Here is a 22283-nt window from a genome sequence, read left to right on the forward strand (position 1 = left end):
CTCTCTCAGGGTGATATCTGTACACTGACTTGCGTCTCTCAGTCCTCTCTCTCTCAGGTTGATATCTGTACACTGACTGGTGTCTGTCACTCCTTCTCTCTCAGGGTGATATCTGTACACTGACTGGTGTCTCTCAGTCCCCTCTCTCTCAGGGAGATATCTGTACACTGACTGGTGTCTCTCAGTCGCTTCTCTCTCAGGGTGATATCTGTACACTGACTGGTGTATCTCAGTCCCTCTCTCTCCGGGAGTTATCTGTACACTGACTGGTGTCTCTCAGTTCCCTCTCTCTCAGGGAGATATCTGTACACTGACTGGTGTCTCTCAGTCCCTTCTCTCTCAGGGTGATATCTGTACACTGACTGGTGTATCTCAGTCCCTCTCTCTCAGGGAGTTATCTGTACACTGACTGGTGTCTCTCAGGCCCCTATCTCTCAGGGTGCTATCTGTACACTGACTGGTGTCTCTCAGTCCCCTCTCTCTCAGGGTGATATCTGTACACTGACTGGTGTCTCTCAGGCCCCTCTCTCTCAGGGTGCTATCTGTACACTGACTGGTGTCTCTCAGTCCCTTCTCTCTCAGGCTGATATCTGTACACTGACTGTTGTCTCTCAGTCCCCTCTCTCTCAGGGTGATATCTGTACATTGACTGGAGTCTCTCAATCCCCTCTCTCTCAGTGAGATATCTGTACACTGACTAGTGTCTCTCAATCCCCTCTCTCTCCGGGAGTGATCTGTAAACTGACTGGTGTCTCTCAATCCCCTCTCTCTCCGGGAGAGATTTGTACACTGACTGGTGTCTCTCGGTACCCTCACTCTCAGGGCGATATCTGTAGACTGACTGGTGTCTCTCAGTACCCTATCTCTCAGGGTGCTGTCTGGACACTGACTGGTGTCGCTCAGTACCCTCACTGTCAGGGCGATATCTGTTGACTGACTGGTGTCTCTCAGTCCCCTCTCTCTGAGGGAGATATCTGTACACTGACTGGTGTCTCTCAGTACCCTCTCTCTCAGGGTGATATCTGTACATTGACTGGTGTCTCTCAGTCCCCTCTTTCTCAGGGAGATATCTGTACACTGACTGGTGTCTCTCAGTCCCCTCTCTCTCAGGGTGATATCTGTACACTGACTGGTGTCTCTCAGACCCCTCTCTCTCAGGGTGATATCTGTACACTGACTGTTGTCTCTCAGTCCCCTCTCTCAGGGAGATATCTGTACACTGACTGGTGTCTCTCAATCCCCTCTCTCTCCGGGAGTGATCTGTAAACTGACTGGTGTCTCTCAATCCCCTCTCTCTCCGGGAGAGATTTGTACACTGACTGGTGTCTCTCGGTACCCTCACTCTCAGGGCGATATCTGTAGACTGACTGGTGTCTCTCAGTACCTTCCCTCTCAGGTTGATATCTGTACACTGACTGGTGTCTCTCAGTACTCTCTCTCTCAGTGAGATATCTGTACACTGACTGGTGTCTCTCAATCCCCTCTCTCTCCGGGAGAGATCTGTAAACTGACTGCTGTCTCTCAATCCCCCTCTCTCCGGGAGAGATTTGTACACTGACTGGTGTCTCCCAGTACCCTCGCTGTCAGGGCGATATCTGTAGACTGACTGGTGTCTCTCAGTACCTTCCCTCTCAGGTTGATATCTGTACACTGACTGGTGTCTCTCAGTACCCTACCTCTCAGGGTGATATCTGTACAGTGGCTGGTGTCTCTCAGTCCCCTCTGTCTCAGGGTGATATCTGTACACTGACTGGTGTCTCTCAGTCCCCTCTCTCTCAGGGTGATATCTGAACACTGACTGGTGTCTCTCAGACCCCTCTCTCTCAGGCAGATATCTGTACACTGACTGGTATCTCTCATTCCCTCTCTTTCACGGAGATATCTGTACGCTGACTGGTGTCTCTCAGTCCCTCTCTCTCAGGGTGATATAGGTACACTGACTGGTGTCTCTCAGTCCCTTTCTCTCTCAGGGTGAAATCTGTACACTGACTGGTGTCTCTCAGTACCCTCCCTCTCAGGGTGATATCTGTACACTGACTGGTGTCTCTCAGTCCCTTCTCTCTCAGGGAGATATCTGTACACTGACTGGTGTCTCTCAGTCCCTTCTCTCTCAGGGAGATATCTGTACACTGACTGGTGTCTCTCAGTCCCTTCTTTCTCAGGGAGATATCTGAACACCGACTTGCGTCTCTCAGTCCCCTTTCTCTCAGGTTGATATCTGTACACTGACTGGTGTCTGTCACTCCCTCTCTCTCATCGTGATATCTGTACACTGACTGGTGTCTCTCAGTCCCCTCTCTCTCAGGGAGATATCTGTACACTGACTGGTGTCTCTCAATCCCCTCTCTCTCAGTGAGATATCTGTACACTGACTGGTGTCTGTCACTCCCTCTCTCTCATCGTGATATCTGTACACTGACTGGTGTCTCTCAGTACCCTCACTCTCAGGGCGATATCTGTAGACTGATTGGTGTCTCTCAGTACCCTCTCTCTCAGGCAGATATCTGTACACTGACTGGTGTCTCTCATTCCCCTCTATCTCAGGGTGATATCTGTACACTGACTGGTGTCTCTCAGTCCCTCTCTCTCAGGGAGATATCTGTACACTGACTGGTGTCTCTCAGTCCCCTCTATCTCAGGGTGATATCTGTACACTGACTGGTGTCTCTCAGTCCCTCTCTCTCAGGGAGATATCTGTACACTGACTGGTGTCTCTCAGTCCCTTCTCTCTCAGGGAGATATGTGTACACTGACTGGTGTCTCTCAGTCCCCTCTATCTCAGGGAGATATCTGTACACTGACTGGTGTCTCTCAGTCCCTTCTCTCTCAGGGAGATATCTGTACACTTACTGGAGTCTCTCCGTCCCTTCACTCTCAGGGTGATATCTGTACACTGACAGTTGTCTCTCAGTCCCTTCTCTCTCTGGGAGATATCTGTACACTGACTGGTGTCTCTCATTCCCTCTCTCTCACAGAGATATCTGAACGCTGACTGGTGTCTCTCAGTCCCTTCTCTCTCAGGGTGATATCTCTACACTGACTGGTGTCTCTCAGTCCCTTCTCTCTCAGGGTGATATCTGTACACTGACTGGTGTCTCTCAGTCCCTTCTCTCTCAGGGTGATATCTGTACACTGACTGGTGTCTCTCAGTCCCTTCTCTCTCAGGGAGATTTCTGTACACTGTGGTGTCTCTCAGTCCCTTCTCTCTCAGGGTGATATCTCTACACTGACTGGTGTCTCTCAGTCCCTTCTCTCTCAGGGAGATATCTGTACACTGACTGGTGTCTCTCAGTCCCTTCCCTCTCAGGGAGTTTTCTGTACACTGACTGGTGTCTCTAAGTCCCTTCTCTCTCAGGGAGATATCTGTACACTGACTGGTGTCTCTCAGTCCCTTCTTTCTCAGGGAGATATCTGATACCCGACTGGTGTCTCTCAGACCCCTCTCTCTCAGGGTGATATCTGTACACTGACTTGCGTCTCTCAGACCCCTCTCTCTCAGGGTGATATCTGTACACTGACTTGCGTCTCTCAGTCCTCTCTCTCTCAGGTTGATATCTGTACACTGACTGGTGTCTGTCACTCCTTCTCTCTCAGGGTGATATCTGTACACTGACTGGTGTCTCTCAGTCCCCTCTCTCTCAGGGAGATATCTGTACACTGACTGGTGTCTCTCAGTCGCTTCTCTCTCAGGGTGATATCTGTACACTGACTGGTGTATCTCAGTCCCTCTCTCTCCGGGAGTTATCTGTACACTGACTGGTGTCTCTCAGTTCCCTCTCTCTCAGGGAGATATCTGTACACTGACTGGTGTCTCTCAGTCCCTTCTCTCTCAGGGTGATATCTGTACACTGACTGGTGTATCTCAGTCCCTCTCTCTCAGGGAGTTATCTGTACACTGACTGGTGTCTCTCAGGCCCCTATCTCTCAGGGTGCTATCTGTACACTGACTGGTGTCTCTCAGTCCCCTCTCTCTCAGGGTGATATCTGTACACTGACTGGTGTCTCTCAGGCCCCTCTCTCTCAGGGTGCTATCTGTACACTGACTGGTGTCTCTCAGTCCCTTCTCTCTCAGGCTGATATCTGTACACTGACTGTTGTCTCTCAGTCCCCTCTCTCTCAGGGTGATATCTGTACATTGACTGGAGTCTCTCAATCCCCTCTCTCTCAGTGAGATATCTGTACACTGACTAGTGTCTCTCAATCCCCTCTCTCTCCGGGAGTGATCTGTAAACTGACTGGTGTCTCTCAATCCCCTCTCTCTCCGGGAGAGATTTGTACACTGACTGGTGTCTCTCGGTACCCTCACTCTCAGGGCGATATCTGTAGACTGACTGGTGTCTCTCAGTACCCTATCTCTCAGGGTGCTGTCTGGACACTGACTGGTGTCGCTCAGTACCCTCACTGTCAGGGCGATATCTGTTGACTGACTGGTGTCTCTCAGTCCCCTCTCTCTGAGGGAGATATCTGTACACTGACTGGTGTCTCTCAGTACCCTCTCTCTCAGGGTGATATCTGTACATTGACTGGTGTCTCTCAGTCCCCTCTTTCTCAGGGAGATATCTGTACACTGACTGGTGTCTCTCAGTCCCCTCTCTCTCAGGGTGATATCTGTACACTGACTGGTGTCTCTCAGACCCCTCTCTCTCAGGGTGATATCTGTACACTGACTGTTGTCTCTCAGTCCCCTCTCTCAGGGAGATATCTGTACACTGACTGGTGTCTCTCAATCCCCTCTCTCTCCGGGAGTGATCTGTAAACTGACTGGTGTCTCTCAATCCCCTCTCTCTCCGGGAGAGATTTGTACACTGACTGGTGTCTCTCGGTACCCTCACTCTCAGGGCGATATCTGTAGACTGACTGGTGTCTCTCAGTACCTTCCCTCTCAGGTTGATATCTGTACACTGACTGGTGTCTCTCAGTACTCTCTCTCTCAGTGAGATATCTGTACACTGACTGGTGTCTCTCAATCCCCTCTCTCTCCGGGAGAGATCTGTAAACTGACTGCTGTCTCTCAATCCCCCTCTCTCCGGGAGAGATTTGTACACTGACTGGTGTCTCCCAGTACCCTCGCTGTCAGGGCGATATCTGTAGACTGACTGGTGTCTCTCAGTACCTTCCCTCTCAGGTTGATATCTGTACACTGACTGGTGTCTCTCAGTACCCTACCTCTCAGGGTGATATCTGTACAGTGGCTGGTGTCTCTCAGTCCCCTCTGTCTCAGGGTGATATCTGTACACTGACTGGTGTCTCTCAGTCCCCTCTCTCTCAGGGTGATATCTGAACACTGACTGGTGTCTCTCAGACCCCTCTCTCTCAGGCAGATATCTGTACACTGACTGGTATCTCTCATTCTCTCTCTTTCACGGAGATATCTGTACGCTGACTGGTGTCTCTCAGTCCCTCTCTCTCAGGGTGATATAGGTACACTGACTGGTGTCTCTCAGTCCCTTTCTCTCTCAGGGTGAAATCTGTACACTGACTGGTGTCTCTCAGTACCCTCCCTCTCAGGGTGATATCTGTACACTGACTGGTGTCTCTCAGTCCCTTCTCTCTCAGGGAGATATCTGTACACTGACTGGTGTCTCTCAGTCCCTTCTCTCTCAGGGAGATATCTGTACACTGACTGGTGTCTCTCAGTCCCTTCTTTCTCAGGGAGATATCTGAACACCGACTTGCGTCTCTCAGTCCCCTTTCTCTCAGGTTGATATCTGTACACTGACTGGTGTCTGTCACTCCCTCTCTCTCATCGTGATATCTGTACACTGACTGGTGTCTCTCAGTCCCCTCTCTCTCAGGGAGATATCTGTACACTGACTGGTGTCTCTCAATCCCCTCTCTCTCAGTGAGATATCTGTACACTGACTGGTGTCTGTCACTCCCTCTCTCTCATCGTGATATCTGTACACTGACTGGTGTCTCTCAGTACCCTCACTCTCAGGGCGATATCTGTAGACTGATTGGTGTCTCTCAGTACCCTCTCTCTCAGGCAGATATCTGTACACTGACTGGTGTCTCTCATTCCCCTCTATCTCAGGGTGATATCTGTACACTGACTGGTGTCTCTCAGTCCCTCTCTCTCAGGGAGATATCTGTACACTGACTGGTGTCTCTCAGTCCCCTCTATCTCAGGGTGATATCTGTACACTGACTGGTGTCTCTCAGTCCCTCTCTCTCAGGGAGATATCTGTACACTGACTGGTGTCTCTCAGTCCCTTCTCTCTCAGGGAGATATGTGTACACTGACTGGTGTCTCTCAGTCCCCTCTATCTCAGGGAGATATCTGTACACTGACTGGTGTCTCTCAGTCCCTTCTCTCTCAGGGAGATATCTGTACACTTACTGGAGTCTCTCCGTCCCTTCACTCTCAGGGAGATATCTGTACACTGACTGTTGTCTCTCAGTCCCTTCTCTCTCTGGGAGATATCTGTACACTGACTGGTGTCTCTCATTCCCTCTCTCTCACAGATATCTGAACGCTGACTGGTGTCTCTCAGTCCCCTCTATCTCAGGGTGATATCTGTACACTGACTGGCGTCTCTCAGTCCCTTCTCTCTCAGGGAGATATCTGTACACTGACTGTTGTCTCTCAGTCCCTTCTCTCTCTGGGAGATATCTGTACACTGACTGGTGTCTCTCAGTCCCCTCTCTCTCAGGGTGATATCTGTACACTGACTGGTGTCTCTCAGTCCCTTCTCACTCAGGGTGATATCTCTACACTGACTGGTGTCTCTCAGTCCCTCTCTCTGGGTGATATCTGTACACTGACTGGTGTCTCTCAATCCCCCCTCTCTCTCAGGGTGATATCTTTACACTGACTGGTGTCTCTCAGTCCCCTCTCTCTCAGGGTGATATCTGTACACTGACTGGTGTCTCTCAGTCCTCTCTCTCTCAGGGTGATATCTGTACACTGACTGGTGTCTCTCAGTCTCCTCTCTCTCCGGGAGATATCTGTACACTGACTGGTGTCTCTCAGTCCCCTCTCTCTCAGGGTGATATCCGTACACTGACTGATGTCTCTCAGTCTCCTCTCTCTCCGGGAGATATCTGTACACTGACTGGTGTCTCTCAGTCCCCTCTCTCTCTGGGTGATATCTGTACACTGACTGGTGTCTCTCAGTCCCCTCTCTCTCCGGGAGATATCTGTACACTGACTGGTGTCTCTCAGTCCCCTCTCTCTCAGGGTAATATCTGTACACTGACTGGTGTCTCTCAGTCCCCTCTCTCTCAGGGAGATATCTGTACACTGACTGGTGTCTCTCAGTCCCCTCTCTCTCAGGGAGATATCTGTGCACTGACTGGTGTCTCTCAGTCCCCTCTCTCTCAGGGTGATATCTGTACACTGACTGGTGTCTCTCAGTCCCCTCTCTCTCAGGGAGATATCTGTACACTGACTGGTGTCTCTCAGTCCCTCTCTCTGAGGGTGATATCTGAACACTGACTGGTGTCTCTCAGTCCCTCTCTGTCAGGGTGATATCTGAACACTGACTGGTGTCTCTCAGTCCCTCTCTCTCAGGGTGATATCTGTACACTGACTGGTGTGTCTCAGTCCCCTCTCTCTCAGGGAGATATCTGTACACTGACTGGTGTCTCTCAGTCCCTCTCTCTGAGGGTGATATCTGAACACTGACTGGTGTCTCTCAGTCCCTCTCTCTCAGGGTGATATCTGAACACTGACTGGTGTCTCTCAGTCCCCTCTCTCTCAGGGAGATATCTGTACATTGACTGGTGTCTCTCAGTCCCCTTTCTCTCAGGGAGATATCTGTACACTGACTGGTGTCTCTCAGTCCCTTCTCTCTCAGGGTGATATCTGTACACTGACTGGTGTATCTCAGTCCCTCTCTCTCAGGGAGTTATCTGTACACTGACTGGTGTCTCTCAGGCCCCTATCTCTCAGGGTGCTATCTGTACACTGACTGGTGTCTCTCAGTCCCCTCTCTCTCAGGGTGATATCTGTACACTGACTGGTGTCTCTCAGGCCCCTCTCTCTCAGGGTGCTATCTGTACACTGACTGGTGTCTCTCAGTCCCTTCTCTCTCAGGCTGATATCTGTACACTGACTGTTGTCTCTCAGTCCCCTCTCTCTCAGGGTGATATCTGTACATTGACTGGAGTCTCTCAATCCCCTCTCTCTCAGTGAGATATCTGTACACTGACTAGTGTCTCTCAATCCCCTCTCTCTCCGGGAGTGATCTGTAAACTGACTGGTGTCTCTCAATCCCCTCTCTCTCCGGGAGAGATTTGTACACTGACTGGTGTCTCTCGGTACCCTCACTCTCAGGGCGATATCTGTAGACTGACTGGTGTCTCTCAGTCCCTTCTCTCTCAGGGTGATATCTGTACACTGATTGGTGTATCTCAGTCCCCTATCTCTCAGGGTGCTATCTGTACACTGACTGGTGTCTCTCAGTCCCCTCTCTCTCAGGGTGATATCTGTACACTGACTGGTGTCTCTCAGGCCCCTCTCTCTCAGGGTGCTATCTGTACACTGACTGGTGTCTCTCAGTCCCTTCTCTCTCAGGCTGATATCTGTACACTGACTGTTGTCTCTCAGTCCCCTCTCTCTCAGGGTGATATCTGTACATTGACTGGAGTCTCTCAATCCCCTCTCTCTCAGTGAGATATCTGTACACTGACTAGTGTCTCTCAATCCCCTCTCTCTCCGGGAGTGATCTGTAAACTGACTGGTGTCTCTCAATCCCCTCTCTCTCCGGGAGAGATTTGTACACTGACTGGTGTCTCTCGGTACCCTCACTCTCAGGGCGATATCTGTAGACTGACTGGTGTCTCTCAGTACCCTATCTCTCAGCGTGCTGTCTGGACACTGACTGGTGTCGCTCAGTACCCTCACTGTCAGGGCGATATCTGTTGACTGACTGGTGTCTCTCAGTCCCCTCTCTCTGAGGGAGATATCTGTACACTGACTGGTGTCTCTCAGTACCCTCTCTCTCAGGGTGAGATCTGTACATTGACTGGTGTCTCTCAGTCCCCTCTTTCTCAGGGAGATATCTGTACACTGACTGGTGTCTCTCAGTCCCCTCTCTCTCAGGGTGATATCTGTACACTGACTGGTGTCTCTCAGACCCCTCTCTCTCAGGGTGATATCTGTACACTGACTGTTGTCTCTCAGTCCCCTCTCTCAGGGAGATATCTGTACACTGACTGGTGTCTCTCAATCCCCTCTCTCTCCGGGAGTGATCTGTAAACTGACTGGTGTCTCTCAATCCCCTCTCTCTCCGGGAGAGATTTGTACACTGACTGGTGTCTCTCGGTACCCTCACTCTCAGGGCGATATCTGTAGACTGACTGGTGTCTCTCAGTACCTTCCCTCTCAGGTTGATATCTGTACACTGACTGGTGTCTCTCAGTACTCTCTCTCTCAGTGAGATATCTGTACACTGACTGGTGTCTCTCAATCCCCTCTCTCTCCGGGAGAGATCTGTAAACTGACTGCTGTCTCTCAATCCCCCTCTCTCCGGGAGAGATTTGTACACTGACTGGTGTCTCCCAGTACCCTCGCTGTCAGGGCGATATCTGTAGACTGACTGGTGTCTCTCAGTACCTTCCCTCTCAGGTTGATATCTGTACACTGACTGGTGTCTCTCAGTACCCTACCTCTCAGGGTGATATCTGTACAGTGGCTGGTGTCTCTCAGTCCCCTCTGTCTCAGGGTGATATCTGTACACTGACTGGTGTCTCTCAGTCCCCTCTCTCTCAGGGTGATATCTGAACACTGACTGGTGTCTCTCAGACCCCTCTCTCTCAGGCAGATATCTGTACACTGACTGGTATCTCTCATTCCCTCTCTTTCACGGAGATATCTGTACGCTGACTGGTGTCTCTCAGTCCCTCTCTCTCAGGGTGATATAGGTACACTGACTGGTGTCTCTCAGTCCCTTTCTCTCTCAGGGTGAAATCTGTACACTGACTGGTGTCTCTCAGTACCCTCCCTCTCAGGGTGATATCTGTACACTGACTGGTGTCTCTCAGTCCCTTCTCTCTCAGGGAGATATCTGTACACTGACTGGTGTCTCTCAGTCCCTTCTCTCTCAGGGAGATATCTGTACACTGACTGGTGTCTCTCAGTCCCTTCTTTCTCAGGGAGATATCTGAACACCGACTTGCGTCTCTCAGTCCCCTTTCTCTCAGGTTGATATCTGTACACTGACTGGTGTCTGTCACTCCCTCTCTCTCATCGTGATATCTGTACACTGACTGGTGTCTCTCAGTCCCCTCTCTCTCAGGGAGATATCTGTACACTGACTGGTGTCTCTCAATCCCCTCTCTCTCAGTGAGATATCTGTACACTGACTGGTGTCTGTCACTCCCTCTCTCTCATCGTGATATCTGTACACTGACTGGTGTCTCTCAGTACCCTCACTCTCAGGGCGATATCTGTAGACTGATTGGTGTCTCTCAGTACCCTCTCTCTCAGGCAGATATCTGTACACTGACTGGTGTCTCTCATTCCCCTCTATCTCAGGGTGATATCTGTACACTGACTGGTGTCTCTCAGTCCCTCTCTCTCAGGGAGATATCTGTACACTGACTGGTGTCTCTCAGTCCCTCTCTCTCAGGGTGATATCTGTACACTGACTGGTGTCTCTCAGTCCCTTCTCTCTCAGGGAGATATGTGTACACTGACTGGTGTCTCTCAGTCCCCTCTATCTCAGGGAGATATCTGTACACTGACTGGTGTCTCTCAGTCCCTTCTCTCTCAGGGAGATATCTGTACACTTACTGGAGTCTCTCCGTCCCTTCACTCTCAGGGAGATATCTGTACACTGACTGTTGTCTCTCAGTCCCTTCTCTCTCTGGGAGATATCTGTACACTGACTGGTGTCTCTCAGTCCCTCTCTCTCAGGGTGATATCTGTACACTGACTGGTGTCTCTCAGTCCCTTCTCTCTCAGGGAGATATGTGTACACTGACTGGTGTCTCTCAGTCCCCTCTATCTCAGGGAGATATCTGTACACTGACTGGTGTCTCTCAGTCCCTTCTCTCTCAGGGAGATATCTGTACACTTACTGGAGTCTCTCCGTCCCTTCACTCTCAGGGAGATATCTGTACACTGACTGTTGTCTCTCAGTCCCTTCTCTCTCTGGGAGATATCTGTACACTGACTGGTGTCTCTCATTCCCTCTCTCTCACAGATATCTGAACGCTGACTGGTGTCTCTCAGTCCCCTCTATCTCAGGGTGATATCTGTACACTGACTGGCGTCTCTCAGTCCCTTCTCTCTCAGGGAGATATCTGTACACTGACTGTTGTCTCTCAGTCCCTTCTCTCTCTGGGAGATATCTGTACACTGACTGGTGTCTCTCAGTCCCCTCTCTCTCAGGGTGATATCTGTACACTGACTGGTGTCTCTCAGTCCCTTCTCACTCAGGGTGATATCTCTACACTGACTGGTGTCTCTCAGTCCCTCTCTCTGGGTGATATCTGTACACTGACTGGTGTCTCTCAATCCCCCCTCTCTCTCAGGGTGATATCTTTACACTGACTGGTGTCTCTCAGTCCCCTCTCTCTCAGGGTGATATCTGTACACTGACTGGTGTCTCTCAGTCCTCTCTCTCTCAGGGTGATATCTGTACACTGACTGGTGTCTCTCAGTCTCCTCTCTCTCCGGGAGATATCTGTACACTGACTGGTGTCTCTCAGTCCCCTCTCTCTCAGGGTGATATCCGTACACTGACTGATGTCTCTCAGTCTCCTCTCTCTCCGGGAGATATCTGTACACTGACTGGTGTCTCTCAGTCCCCTCTCTCTCTGGGTGATATCTGTACACTGACTGGTGTCTCTCAGTCCCCTCTCTCTCCGGGAGATATCTGTACACTGACTGGTGTCTCTCAGTCCCCTCTCTCTCAGGGTAATATCTGTACACTGACTGGTGTCTCTCAGTCCCCTCTCTCTCAGGGAGATATCTGTACACTGACTGGTGTCTCTCAGTCCCCTCTCTCTCAGGGAGATATCTGTGCACTGACTGGTGTCTCTCAGTCCCCTCTCTCTCAGGGTGATATCTGTACACTGACTGGTGTCTCTCAGTCCCCTCTCTCTCAGGGAGATATCTGTACACTGACTGGTGTCTCTCAGTCCCTCTCTCTGAGGGTGATATCTGAACACTGACTGGTGTCTCTCAGTCCCTCTCTGTCAGGGTGATATCTGAACACTGACTGGTGTCTCTCAGTCCCTCTCTCTCAGGGTGATATCTGTACACTGACTGGTGTGTCTCAGTCCCCTCTCTCTCAGGGAGATATCTGTACACTGACTGGTGTCTCTCAGTCCCTCTCTCTGAGGGTGATATCTGAACACTGACTGGTGTCTCTCAGTCCCTCTCTCTCAGGGTGATATCTGAACACTGACTGGTGTCTCTCAGTCCCCTCTCTCTCAGGGAGATATCTGTACATTGACTGGTGTCTCTCAGTCCCCTTTCTCTCAGGGAGATATCTGTACACTGACTGGTGTCTCTCAGTCCCTTCTCTCTCAGGGTGATATCTGTACACTGACTGGTGTATCTCAGTCCCTCTCTCTCAGGGAGTTATCTGTACACTGACTGGTGTCTCTCAGGCCCCTATCTCTCAGGGTGCTATCTGTACACTGACTGGTGTCTCTCAGTCCCCTCTCTCTCAGGGTGATATCTGTACACTGACTGGTGTCTCTCAGGCCCCTCTCTCTCAGGGTGCTATCTGTACACTGACTGGTGTCTCTCAGTCCCTTCTCTCTCAGGCTGATATCTGTACACTGACTGTTGTCTCTCAGTCCCCTCTCTCTCAGGGTGATATCTGTACATTGACTGGAGTCTCTCAATCCCCTCTCTCTCAGTGAGATATCTGTACACTGACTAGTGTCTCTCAATCCCCTCTCTCTCCGGGAGTGATCTGTAAACTGACTGGTGTCTCTCAATCCCCTCTCTCTCCGGGAGAGATTTGTACACTGACTGGTGTCTCTCGGTACCCTCACTCTCAGGGCGATATCTGTAGACTGACTGGTGTCTCTCAGTACCCTATCTCTCAGGGTGCTGTCTGGACACTGACTGGTGTCGCTCAGTACCCTCACTGTCAGGGCGATATCTGTTGACTGACTGGTGTCTCTCAGTCCCCTCTCTCTGAGGGAGATATCTGTACACTGACTGGTGTCTCTCAGTACCCTCTCTCTCAGGGTGATATCTGTACATTGACTGGTGTCTCTCAGTCCCCTCTTTCTCAGGGAGATATCTGTACACTGACTGGTGTCTCTCAGTCCCCTCTCTCTCAGGGTGATATCTGTACACTGACTGGTGTCTCTCAGACCCCTCTCTCTCAGGGTGATATCTGTACACTGACTGTTGTCTCTCAGTCCCCTCTCTCAGGGAGATATCTGTACACTGACTGGTGTCTCTCAATCCCCTCTCTCTCCGGGAGTGATCTGTAAACTGACTGGTGTCTCTCAATCCCCTCTCTCTCCGGGAGAGATTTGTACACTGACTGGTGTCTCTCGGTACCCTCACTCTCAGGGCGATATCTGTAGACTGACTGGTGTCTCTCAGTACCTTCTCTCTCAGGGCGATATCTGTAGACTGACTGGTGTCTCTCAGTCCCCTCTCTCTGATGGAGATATCTGTACACTGACTGGTGTGTCTCAGTACCCTCTCTCTCAGGGTGATATCTGTACACTGACTGGTGTCTCTCAGTCCCTTTCTCTCTCAGGGAGATATCTGTAGACTGACTGGTGTCTCACAGTACCCTCTCTATCAGGGTGCTATCTGTGCACTGACTGGTGTCTCTCAGTACCCTCACTCTCAGGGCGATATCTGTAGACTGACTGGTGTCTCTCAGTACCCTCTCTCTCAGTGAGATATCTGTACACTGACTGGTGTCTCTCAATCCCCTCTCTCTCCGGGAGAGATCTGTAAACTGACTGCTGTCTCTCAATCCCCTCTCTCTCCGGGAGAGATTTGTACACTGACTGGTGTCTCCCAGTACCCTCGCTGTCAGGGCGATATCTGTAGACTGACTGGTGTCTCTCAGTACCTTCCCTCTCAGGTTGATATCTGTACACTGACTGGTGTCTCTCAGTACCCTACCTCTCAGGGTGATATCTGTACAGTGGCTGGTGTCTCTCAGTCCCCTCTGTCTCAGGGTGATATCTGTACACTGACTGGTGTCTCTCAGTCCCCTCTCTCTCAGGGTGATATCTGAACACTGACTGGTGTCTCTCAGACCCCTCTCTCTCAGGCAGATATCTGTACACTGACTGGTATCTCTCATTCCCTCTCTTTCACGGAGATATCTGTACGCTGACTGGTGTCTCTCAGTCCCTCTCTCTCAGGGTGATATAGGTACACTGACTGGTGTCTCTCAGTCCCTTTCTCTCTCAGGGTGATATCTGTACACTGACTGGTGTCTCTCAGTCCCCTCTCTCTCAGGGTGATATCTGTACACTGACTGGTGTCTCTCAGTCCCCTCTCTCTCAGGGAGATATCTGTACACTGACTGGTGTCTCTCAGTCCCCTCTCTCTCAGGGAGATATCTGTGCACTGACTGGTGTCTCTCAGTCCCCTCTCTCTCAGGGTGATATCTGTACACTGACTGGTGTCTCTCAGTCCCCTCTCTCTCAGGGAGATATCTGTACACTGACTGGTGTCTCTCAGTCCCTCTCTCTGAGGGTGATATCTGAACACTGACTGGTGTCTCTCAGTCCCTCTCTCTCAGGGTGATATCTGAACACTGACTGGTGTCTCTCAGTCCCTCCTTCTCAGGGTGATATCTGTACACTGACTGGTGTCTCTCAGTCCCCTCTCTCTCAGGGAGATATCTGTACACTGACTGGTGTCTCTCAGTCCCTCTCTCTGAGGGTGATATCTGAACACTGACTGGTGTCTCTCAGTCCCTCTCTCTCAGGGTGATATCTGAACACTGACTGGTGTCTCTCAGTCCCCTCTCTCTCAGGGAGATATCTGTACATTGACTGGTGTCTCTCAGTCCCCTTTCTCTCAGGGAGATATCTGTACACTGACTGGTGTCTCTCAGTCCCTCTCTCTGAGGGTGATATCTGAACACTGACTGGTGTCTCTCAGTCCCTCTCTCTCAGGGAGATATCTGTACACTGACTGGTGTCTCTCAGTCCCTCTCTCTGAGGGTGATATCTGAACACTGACTGGTGTCTCTCAGTCCCCTCTCTCTCAGGGAGATATCTGTACATTGACTGGTGTCTCTCAGTCCCCTTTCTCTCAGGGAGATATCTGTACATTGACTGGTGTCTCTCAGTCCCCTTTCTCTCAGGGAGATATCTGTACACTGACTGCTGTCTCTGGGTGATTTCTCTCAAATCCCCTCTCCTTCTGACTCACCACTTCTTCTTGCCGCTCTCAATTTGAGCCACCCTTTGTCCAAAGTACGAATCTCGGCTCCTGTTGAAGGTCGTTCCTTGTTCTGTTTCGATATTGAAATTCTCTGAGGGTGCGATTTCTTGACGGGGCAGAAGGTCAGAGGGCAGTCATCAGTTCATCAGACGGAGTGGGGGGGGGGCAAGTGATTCCCGCATTTGACAAGCGCACGTCCCCCGCGTCAAAGTCTCCATGTTGCAGTCAAGCTTCCCAACGCACAACAGCAGGCCAGGAAATTCAACCCTGAGTCACATGTGGTTTTATTCGGGACAGGCGATCAATACATTGGTCGGAGGGTTTAGCTTTTGAGGGGAGTCTTAAAGCAGCAGAGACAGGGGGAGAGAGAGAGTCAGAGATAAGGCTGAGAGCTCCACTGACGTGAATTCAGAATGGTGTGTTGCCTCCCTGGTGCCAGGGTCAGGGATGTCACTGAGCGGCTGCAGATCATCCTGAAGGGGGACGGGGAAGAGCCAGCAGTCGTGGTCCACATCGGAACCAACGACCCAGGTGGAAAGAGGGATGTGGTCCTGCAGTCAGAATTTAGGGAGCACGGTCCGGAATTAACAAGCAGGACCTCAAACGTCGTCAACTCCGGATTCCTCCCAGTGTCTAGAAATCGCAGGGTAAGACAGATGGAAAGATGGTGCAGGAGGGAGGGCTTCGGATTCCTGGGACATTGGGACCGGCTCTGGTGGGGGGGGGGGGGGAGATGGGACCTGTGCAGGCCGGACGGGTCGCCCCTGAACCGATCCTGGACTGAGTTCCTTGCGGGACGTTTTGCTCGTGCCGTTGGGGAGGGTTTAAACTGGTTTGGCAGGGGGGATGGGGACCTGAGGGGAGACTCAGTTGGGTCAAAATTCAGAAGTGAAAATGGAAGGTGGCAAATTAATGGATGAGTCGGGAAGACAGAGGAAACGAAGGCTGGAAAAGTGAAAAGAGTTTGGCAGTGCTCAAGGGGATTGATTTCAATGCGAGGAGTATCCCTTTTGAAGCAGTTGGGCCGAGGGCACAGATAGACATGTGGGAGTATGATATCATAGCTGTAACAGAAACATGGCTCAAGGAGGGACAGGAACGGCAGCTCAACATTCCTGGAAACTGGGTTTTCAGATGCAGTAGGGAGGGGGATAAGAAAGGAGGGGGAGTGGCAATTTTGGTCAAGGAAACTATTACAGATGTGAGGAGGGATGATCTGTTGGAAGGTTCATCAAATGAGGCCAAATGGATTGAGCTTAGGAACAAAAAAGGGGCAATCACACTGCTGGCAGTGTACTATAGACCCCCCAAACAGTCAGAGGGAGATAGAAGAGCAGATATGTCGGCAAATCTCTGAGAAGTGTAAGAACAATGGGGCAGTAATAGCAGGGGATTTTAACTACCCCGTTATTAACTGGGATAGCCTTCGTGTGAAAGGAATTGAGGGAGCAGAATTCTTGAGGTGCACTCAGGAGAACTTTTTTTTGCCCAGTATGTCGCAAGCCCAACAAGAGACAGACTAGTTTTCGACTTCGTTTTCGGAAATGAAGATGGGCAGGTGGAAGGGGTGGGAGTGCGGGGAATTTTGGAAGTAGTGATCATAATTCAGTCAGTTTTAACATAATTATGGAAAAGGACAGGGATAGAACATGCGTTAGAGTTCTCAATTGGGGCAAAGCCAATTTTACTAAACTGAGGAGTGATTTAGCAAAAGTGGACTGGGAACAGCTACTTGGAGGTAAATCAGTGTCAGAACAGTGGGAGGCATTCAAAGGGGAGATTCAAGGGGTTCAGAGTAAACATGTTCCCACAAAGAAAAAGGGTGAGACGGCCAAATCTAGAGCCCCATGGATGTCGAGGAGCCTGCAGGGTAAGATAAGGCAGAAAAGGAAAGCTTATGTCCGACACTGAGATCTCAATACTACAGAAAGCCGAGAGGAGTATAGAAAGTGGAGGGGTGAAATCAAAAAGGAAATTAGGAAAGCAAAGAGAGGGCATGAAAGAATATTGGCAAGCAAAACCAAAGTGAACCCAAAGATATTTTATCAATACATTAAGAGTAAGAGGAAAACTAAGGAGAGAGTTGGGCCCATAAAAGACCAAAAAGGTAACTTATGTGTAGGAATGGAAGATATTGGTCTGGTTATCAATGAATACTTTGTGTTTGTCTTCAGGAAAGAGGGGGACGATGCAGATATTGTAGTTAAGGAGGAAAAGTGTGAAGTATTGGATGTGATAAACATAGGGAGAGAGGAAGTATTAATGGGATTAGCATCCTTGAAAGTTGATAAACCACCAGGGTCAGATGAAATGTATCCTAGGCTGTGAAAAGAAGCAAGAGAGGAAATAGCAGAGGGTCTGACCATCATTTTCCAGTCCTCACTGTATACAGGTGTGGTGCCGGAGGATTGGAGAACTGCTAACATTGTACCTCTGTTTAAAAAGGGAGCAAGGGACAGACTGAATAATTACAGGCCAGTCAGACTAACCTCAGTAGTAGGAAAATTATTGGAATCTATTCCGAGGGACAGGGATAAACTGTCACTTAGAAAGGCACAGGTTAATCAAGGATAGTCAGCATGGATTTGTTAAGGGAAGATCTTGTTTGAACAACTCGATCGAATTTTTTGAAGAAGTAACAAGGAAGATCGATGAGGGTAGTGCAGTCGATGTGATCTACATGGATTTTAGCAAGGCTTTTGACAAGGTTCCACATGGCAGACTGGTTAAAAAAGATAAAATCCCGTGGGATCCAGGGAAATGCAGCAAGGTGGATACAAAATTGACTCAGTGGCAGGAAACAAGGGGTAATTGTTGACGGGCGTTTTCGCGACAGGAGGGCTGTTTCCAGTGGTGTTCCACAGGGCTCAGTACTGGGTCCCCTGCTGTTTGTGATATATATTAACAATTTGGATGTAAATGGAGGGGGAGTGATCAAGAAGTTTGTGAATGACACAAAGATTGGCCGTGTGGTAGATAGCGAGGAGGATAAGCTGTAGGCTGCAGGAAGATATTGATGGTCTGGTCAGATGGGCAGAAAAGTGGCAAATGGAATTTGACCTGGAGAAATGTGAGGTGATGCATTTGGGGAGGTCAAACAAGGCAAAGGAATACATGATTAATGGGAGAATACGGAGAGGTGTAGAGGAAGTGAGGGACGTTGGAGTGAATGTCCACAGATCCCTGAAGGTAGCAGGACAGGTCGATAAGGTGGTTAAGAAGGAATCCTTTCCTTTATTAGCTGAGGTATAGAATATAAGAGCAGGGAGGTTATGCTGGAACTGTATAAATCATTGGTTAGGCCACTACTTGAGTACTGTGTGCAGTTCTGGTCACCTCATTACAGAAAGGATGTATTTGCACTAGAGAGGGTACAGAGGAGATTTACGAGGATGTTGCCAGGACTGGAAAAATGCAGCTATGAGGAAAGATTGGATAGGCTGGGGTTGTTCTCCTTAGAACAGAGAAGGCTGAGGGGAGATCTGATTGAAATGTACAACATTTTGAGGGGTCTGGATGGAGTGGAGGTGAAGGGTCTATTCACCTTAGCAGAGAGGTCAGTGACGAGGGGGCAGAGATTTAAAGTGATTGGTCGAAAAATTAGAGGGGAGATGGGGAAAACCTTTCACCTAGAGGGTGGTGATGGTCTGGAACTCACTGCCTGAAAGGGTAGTTGAGGCCGAGACCCTCAACTCATTCAAAAGGAGTCTGGATAGGCACCTCAAGTGCCGTAAACTGCAGGGCTACGGAGAACATTCTGGAAGGTGGGATTGGAATAGGGCGATCGTTTATCGGCCAGCACAGACACGATGGGCCGAGTGGCCTCTTTCTGTGCCGAATACATTCTGTGATTCTATTCTATCCCCAGGTTCGGCAGAAAACAGTCGTGGAAAAATTAAAACCAAATCTCCACTAGAAACTAGATTCAGCCAAGTGCAGAAAACGCACAAGGATGTGGAGATGGATCAGTCTACAGAGGTAAAGAGGCAGACCGAAACAGGGCTATGGGGAGAGAGCGGGACAGTGGGATTAGTTTGGGGATTGATACAGGGCTATGGGGAGAGAGCGGGGGCAGTGGGATTAGTTTGGGGATTGATACAGTGCTATGGGGAGAGAGCGGGGCAGTGGGATGAGTTTGGGGATTGATACAGGGATATGGGGAGAGAGCGGGGCAGTGGGATTAGTTTGGGGATTGATACAGGGCTATGGGGAGAGAGCGGGGCAGTGGGATTAATTTGGGGATTGATACAGGGATATGGGGAGCGTGTGGGGCAGTGGGATTAGTTTGAGGATTGATACAGGGATATGGGGAGAGAGCGGGGCAGTGGGATTAGTTTGGGGATTGATACAGGGCTATGGGGAGAGAGCAGGGCAGTGGGATGAGTTTGGGGATTGATACAGGGATATGGGGAGAGAGCGGGGCAGTGGGATTAGTTTGGGGATTGATACAGGGATATGGGGAGAGAGCGGGGCAGTGGGATTAATTTGGGGATTGATACAGGGATATGGGGAGAGAGCGGGGGCAGTGGGATGAGTTTGGGGATTGATACAGGGATATGGGGAGAGAGCGGGGCAGTGGGATTAGTTTGGGGATTGATACAGGGATATGGGGAGAGAGCGGGGCAGTGGGATTAGTTTGGGGATTGATACAGGGATATGGGGAGAGAGCGGGGCAGTGGGATTAGTTTGGGGATTGATACAGGGATATGGGGAGAGTGCGGGGCAGTGGGATTAGTTTGGGGATTGATACAGGGATATGGGGAGAGAGCGGGGGCAGTGGGATTCGTTTGGGGATTGATACAGGGATATGGGGAGAGAGCGGGGCAGTGGGATTAGTTTGGGGATTGATACAGGGATATGGGGAGAGTGCGGGGCAGTGGGATTAGTTTGGGGATTGATACAGGGATATGGGGAGAGAGCGGGGGCAGTGGGATTAGTTTGGGGATTGATACAGGGCGATGGGGAGGGAACAGTGAGAGTTTCGAGATGAGTCAGCGAATCTCTGTTCAGGCAATTCTCAGTCGCTTCCTCCCAACGAGCTTTTTCACTTTTCCCAGGCTGTCTGTATTCCCGCATGTTTCCCCTTGGCTTTCACCGAATGATTTGCATCCAGCCTATCTCACTGTGGCTCAACCCTGCTCTCCCCATTCCGGTTCTCACTTACCCCAGTACAGGCACAGGAGAAGAATCGGAAAACTCTTCATCAGGAGCTGAACTGCCATTGACAGAAAGAAATGCTGAACCGCAGGCAGTTCCCTTCAAACTGGCTTCCTTATACTCAAATGGTGAAATATTTATGATGTGGAGACACATCCTGAATTCTGAGTTTACACAATGTGCAATTTCCTCTCTCAGGGAGATAACTGTACACTGACTGGTGTCTCTCAGTCCCCTCTCTCTCAGGGTGATATCTGTACACTGACTGGTGTCTCTCAGTCCCCTCTCTCTCAGGGAGATATCTGTACACTGACTGGTGTCTCTCAGTCCCCTCTCTCTCAGGGAGATATCTGTACACTGACTGGTGTCTCTCAGTCCCTCTCTCTCAGGGTGATATCTGTACACTGACTGGTGTCTCTCTTTCCTCCCATTTAAAACCCGCCGAAAATTGTCTGGTCTGGGAGAGGAGTGCGTCAGGGATGCCCCATGTGAGGCCAATTATCTCTGGACTGTGCGAGGTTGCAGCCCCTCTTTGAGTATCTGAAGGGGACCTCCTCAAATTCTGGCTGCACTTCAGTCCCACGCTCCTGATCTTTGGGCACCCGGTGCGGAGGGGCTTGGGCCGGGAGGAGGACCTCCTTGTCGGTCTGCTCCTGGGCCTGGCCAAGGTGGCAATTCACAGGTCCAGGTTGCGGGCCGTCGGGGGAGTCCGTCCTCCCCGATTGCCTGCCCCTCTTCCGCGGTTACGTTCGCGCCCGGGTGTCCCTGGAGAAGGAGCATGCGGTGTCCGCCGGTACGCTTGAGGCCTTCCGCGACCGGTGGGCACCGCAGGGACTGGAGTGCATCGTCGACGCCGAGAATGGCATTTTAATTTGAGTTTTGTTTATTTCTGGTTTTGATAAAGTTATTTTTAAAAATATAAGTATGTTTATAAAGGGGGCCTGGGGTATAAAGGCCACCTCGGGAAAAGAAAGGGGTTGAAAAATAAAACGGGTTAGATACAGAGTAAAGCTCCCTCTACACTGTCCCCATCAAACACACCCAGGACAGGTACAGTACGGGGTTAGATACAGAGTAAAGCTCCCTCTACACTGTCCTCATCAAACACTCCCAGGACAGGTACAGTACGGGGGTTAGAAACAGAGTAAAGCTCCCTCTACACTGTCCCCATCAAACACTCCCAGGACAGGTACAGTACGGGGTTAGATACAGAGTAAAGCTCCCTCTACACTCTCCCCCATCAAACACACCCAGGACAGGTACAGTACGGGGTTAGATACAGAGTAAAGCTCCCTCTACACTGTCCTCATCAAACACTCCCAGGACAGGTACAGTACGGGGGTTAGAAACAGAGTAAAGCTCCCTCTACACTGTCCCCATCAAACACACCCAGGACAGGTACAGTACGGGGGTTAGATACAGAGTAAAGCTCCCTCTACACTATCCCCATCAAACACTCCCAGGACAGGTACAGTACGGGGGTTAGATACAGAGTAAAGCTCCCTCTACACTGTCCCCCATCAAACACTCCCAGGACAGGTACAGTACGGGGGTTAGATACAGAGTAAAGCTCCCTCCACACTGTCCCCCATCAAACACTCCCAGGACAGGTACAGTACGGGGGTTAGATACAGAGTAAAGCTCCCTCTACACTCTCCCCCATCAAACACTCCCAGGACAGGTACAGTACGGGGGGTTAGATACAGAGTAAAGCTCCCTCTACACTGTCCCTCCCACTCTCTCACTGTATCCATTTTTCTTGCTCTTTTCTCTGTCTTTCTCTCTCTCA

The 22283-nt window shown here is 50.4% G+C and overlaps 1 protein-coding gene across 1 annotated transcript in view; it reads right to left on the reverse strand.

The window, feature by feature from the left end:
• LOC137361650 (uncharacterized) overlaps positions 1–20608 on the reverse strand; it is a 185202-nt gene extending 164594 nt beyond the window's left edge. The window contains exons 1-2 of the mRNA XM_068026359.1: positions 20502–20608; positions 15326–15443 (exon numbers count right to left, since the gene is read on the reverse strand). Of these exons, the coding sequence (XP_067882460.1) occupies positions 15326–15443; positions 20502–20559 (176 nt within the window). The 5' untranslated portion in view covers positions 20560–20608. The remainder of the gene's footprint in view (positions 1–15325; positions 15444–20501) is intronic.
• Positions 20609–22283: the final 1675 nt, after the last annotated feature.

This window comes from Heterodontus francisci, unplaced genomic scaffold (assembly GCF_036365525.1).
Source record: "Heterodontus francisci isolate sHetFra1 unplaced genomic scaffold, sHetFra1.hap1 HAP1_SCAFFOLD_1024, whole genome shotgun sequence".
NCBI classification, from domain to species: Eukaryota; Metazoa; Chordata; class Chondrichthyes; order Heterodontiformes; family Heterodontidae; genus Heterodontus; species Heterodontus francisci.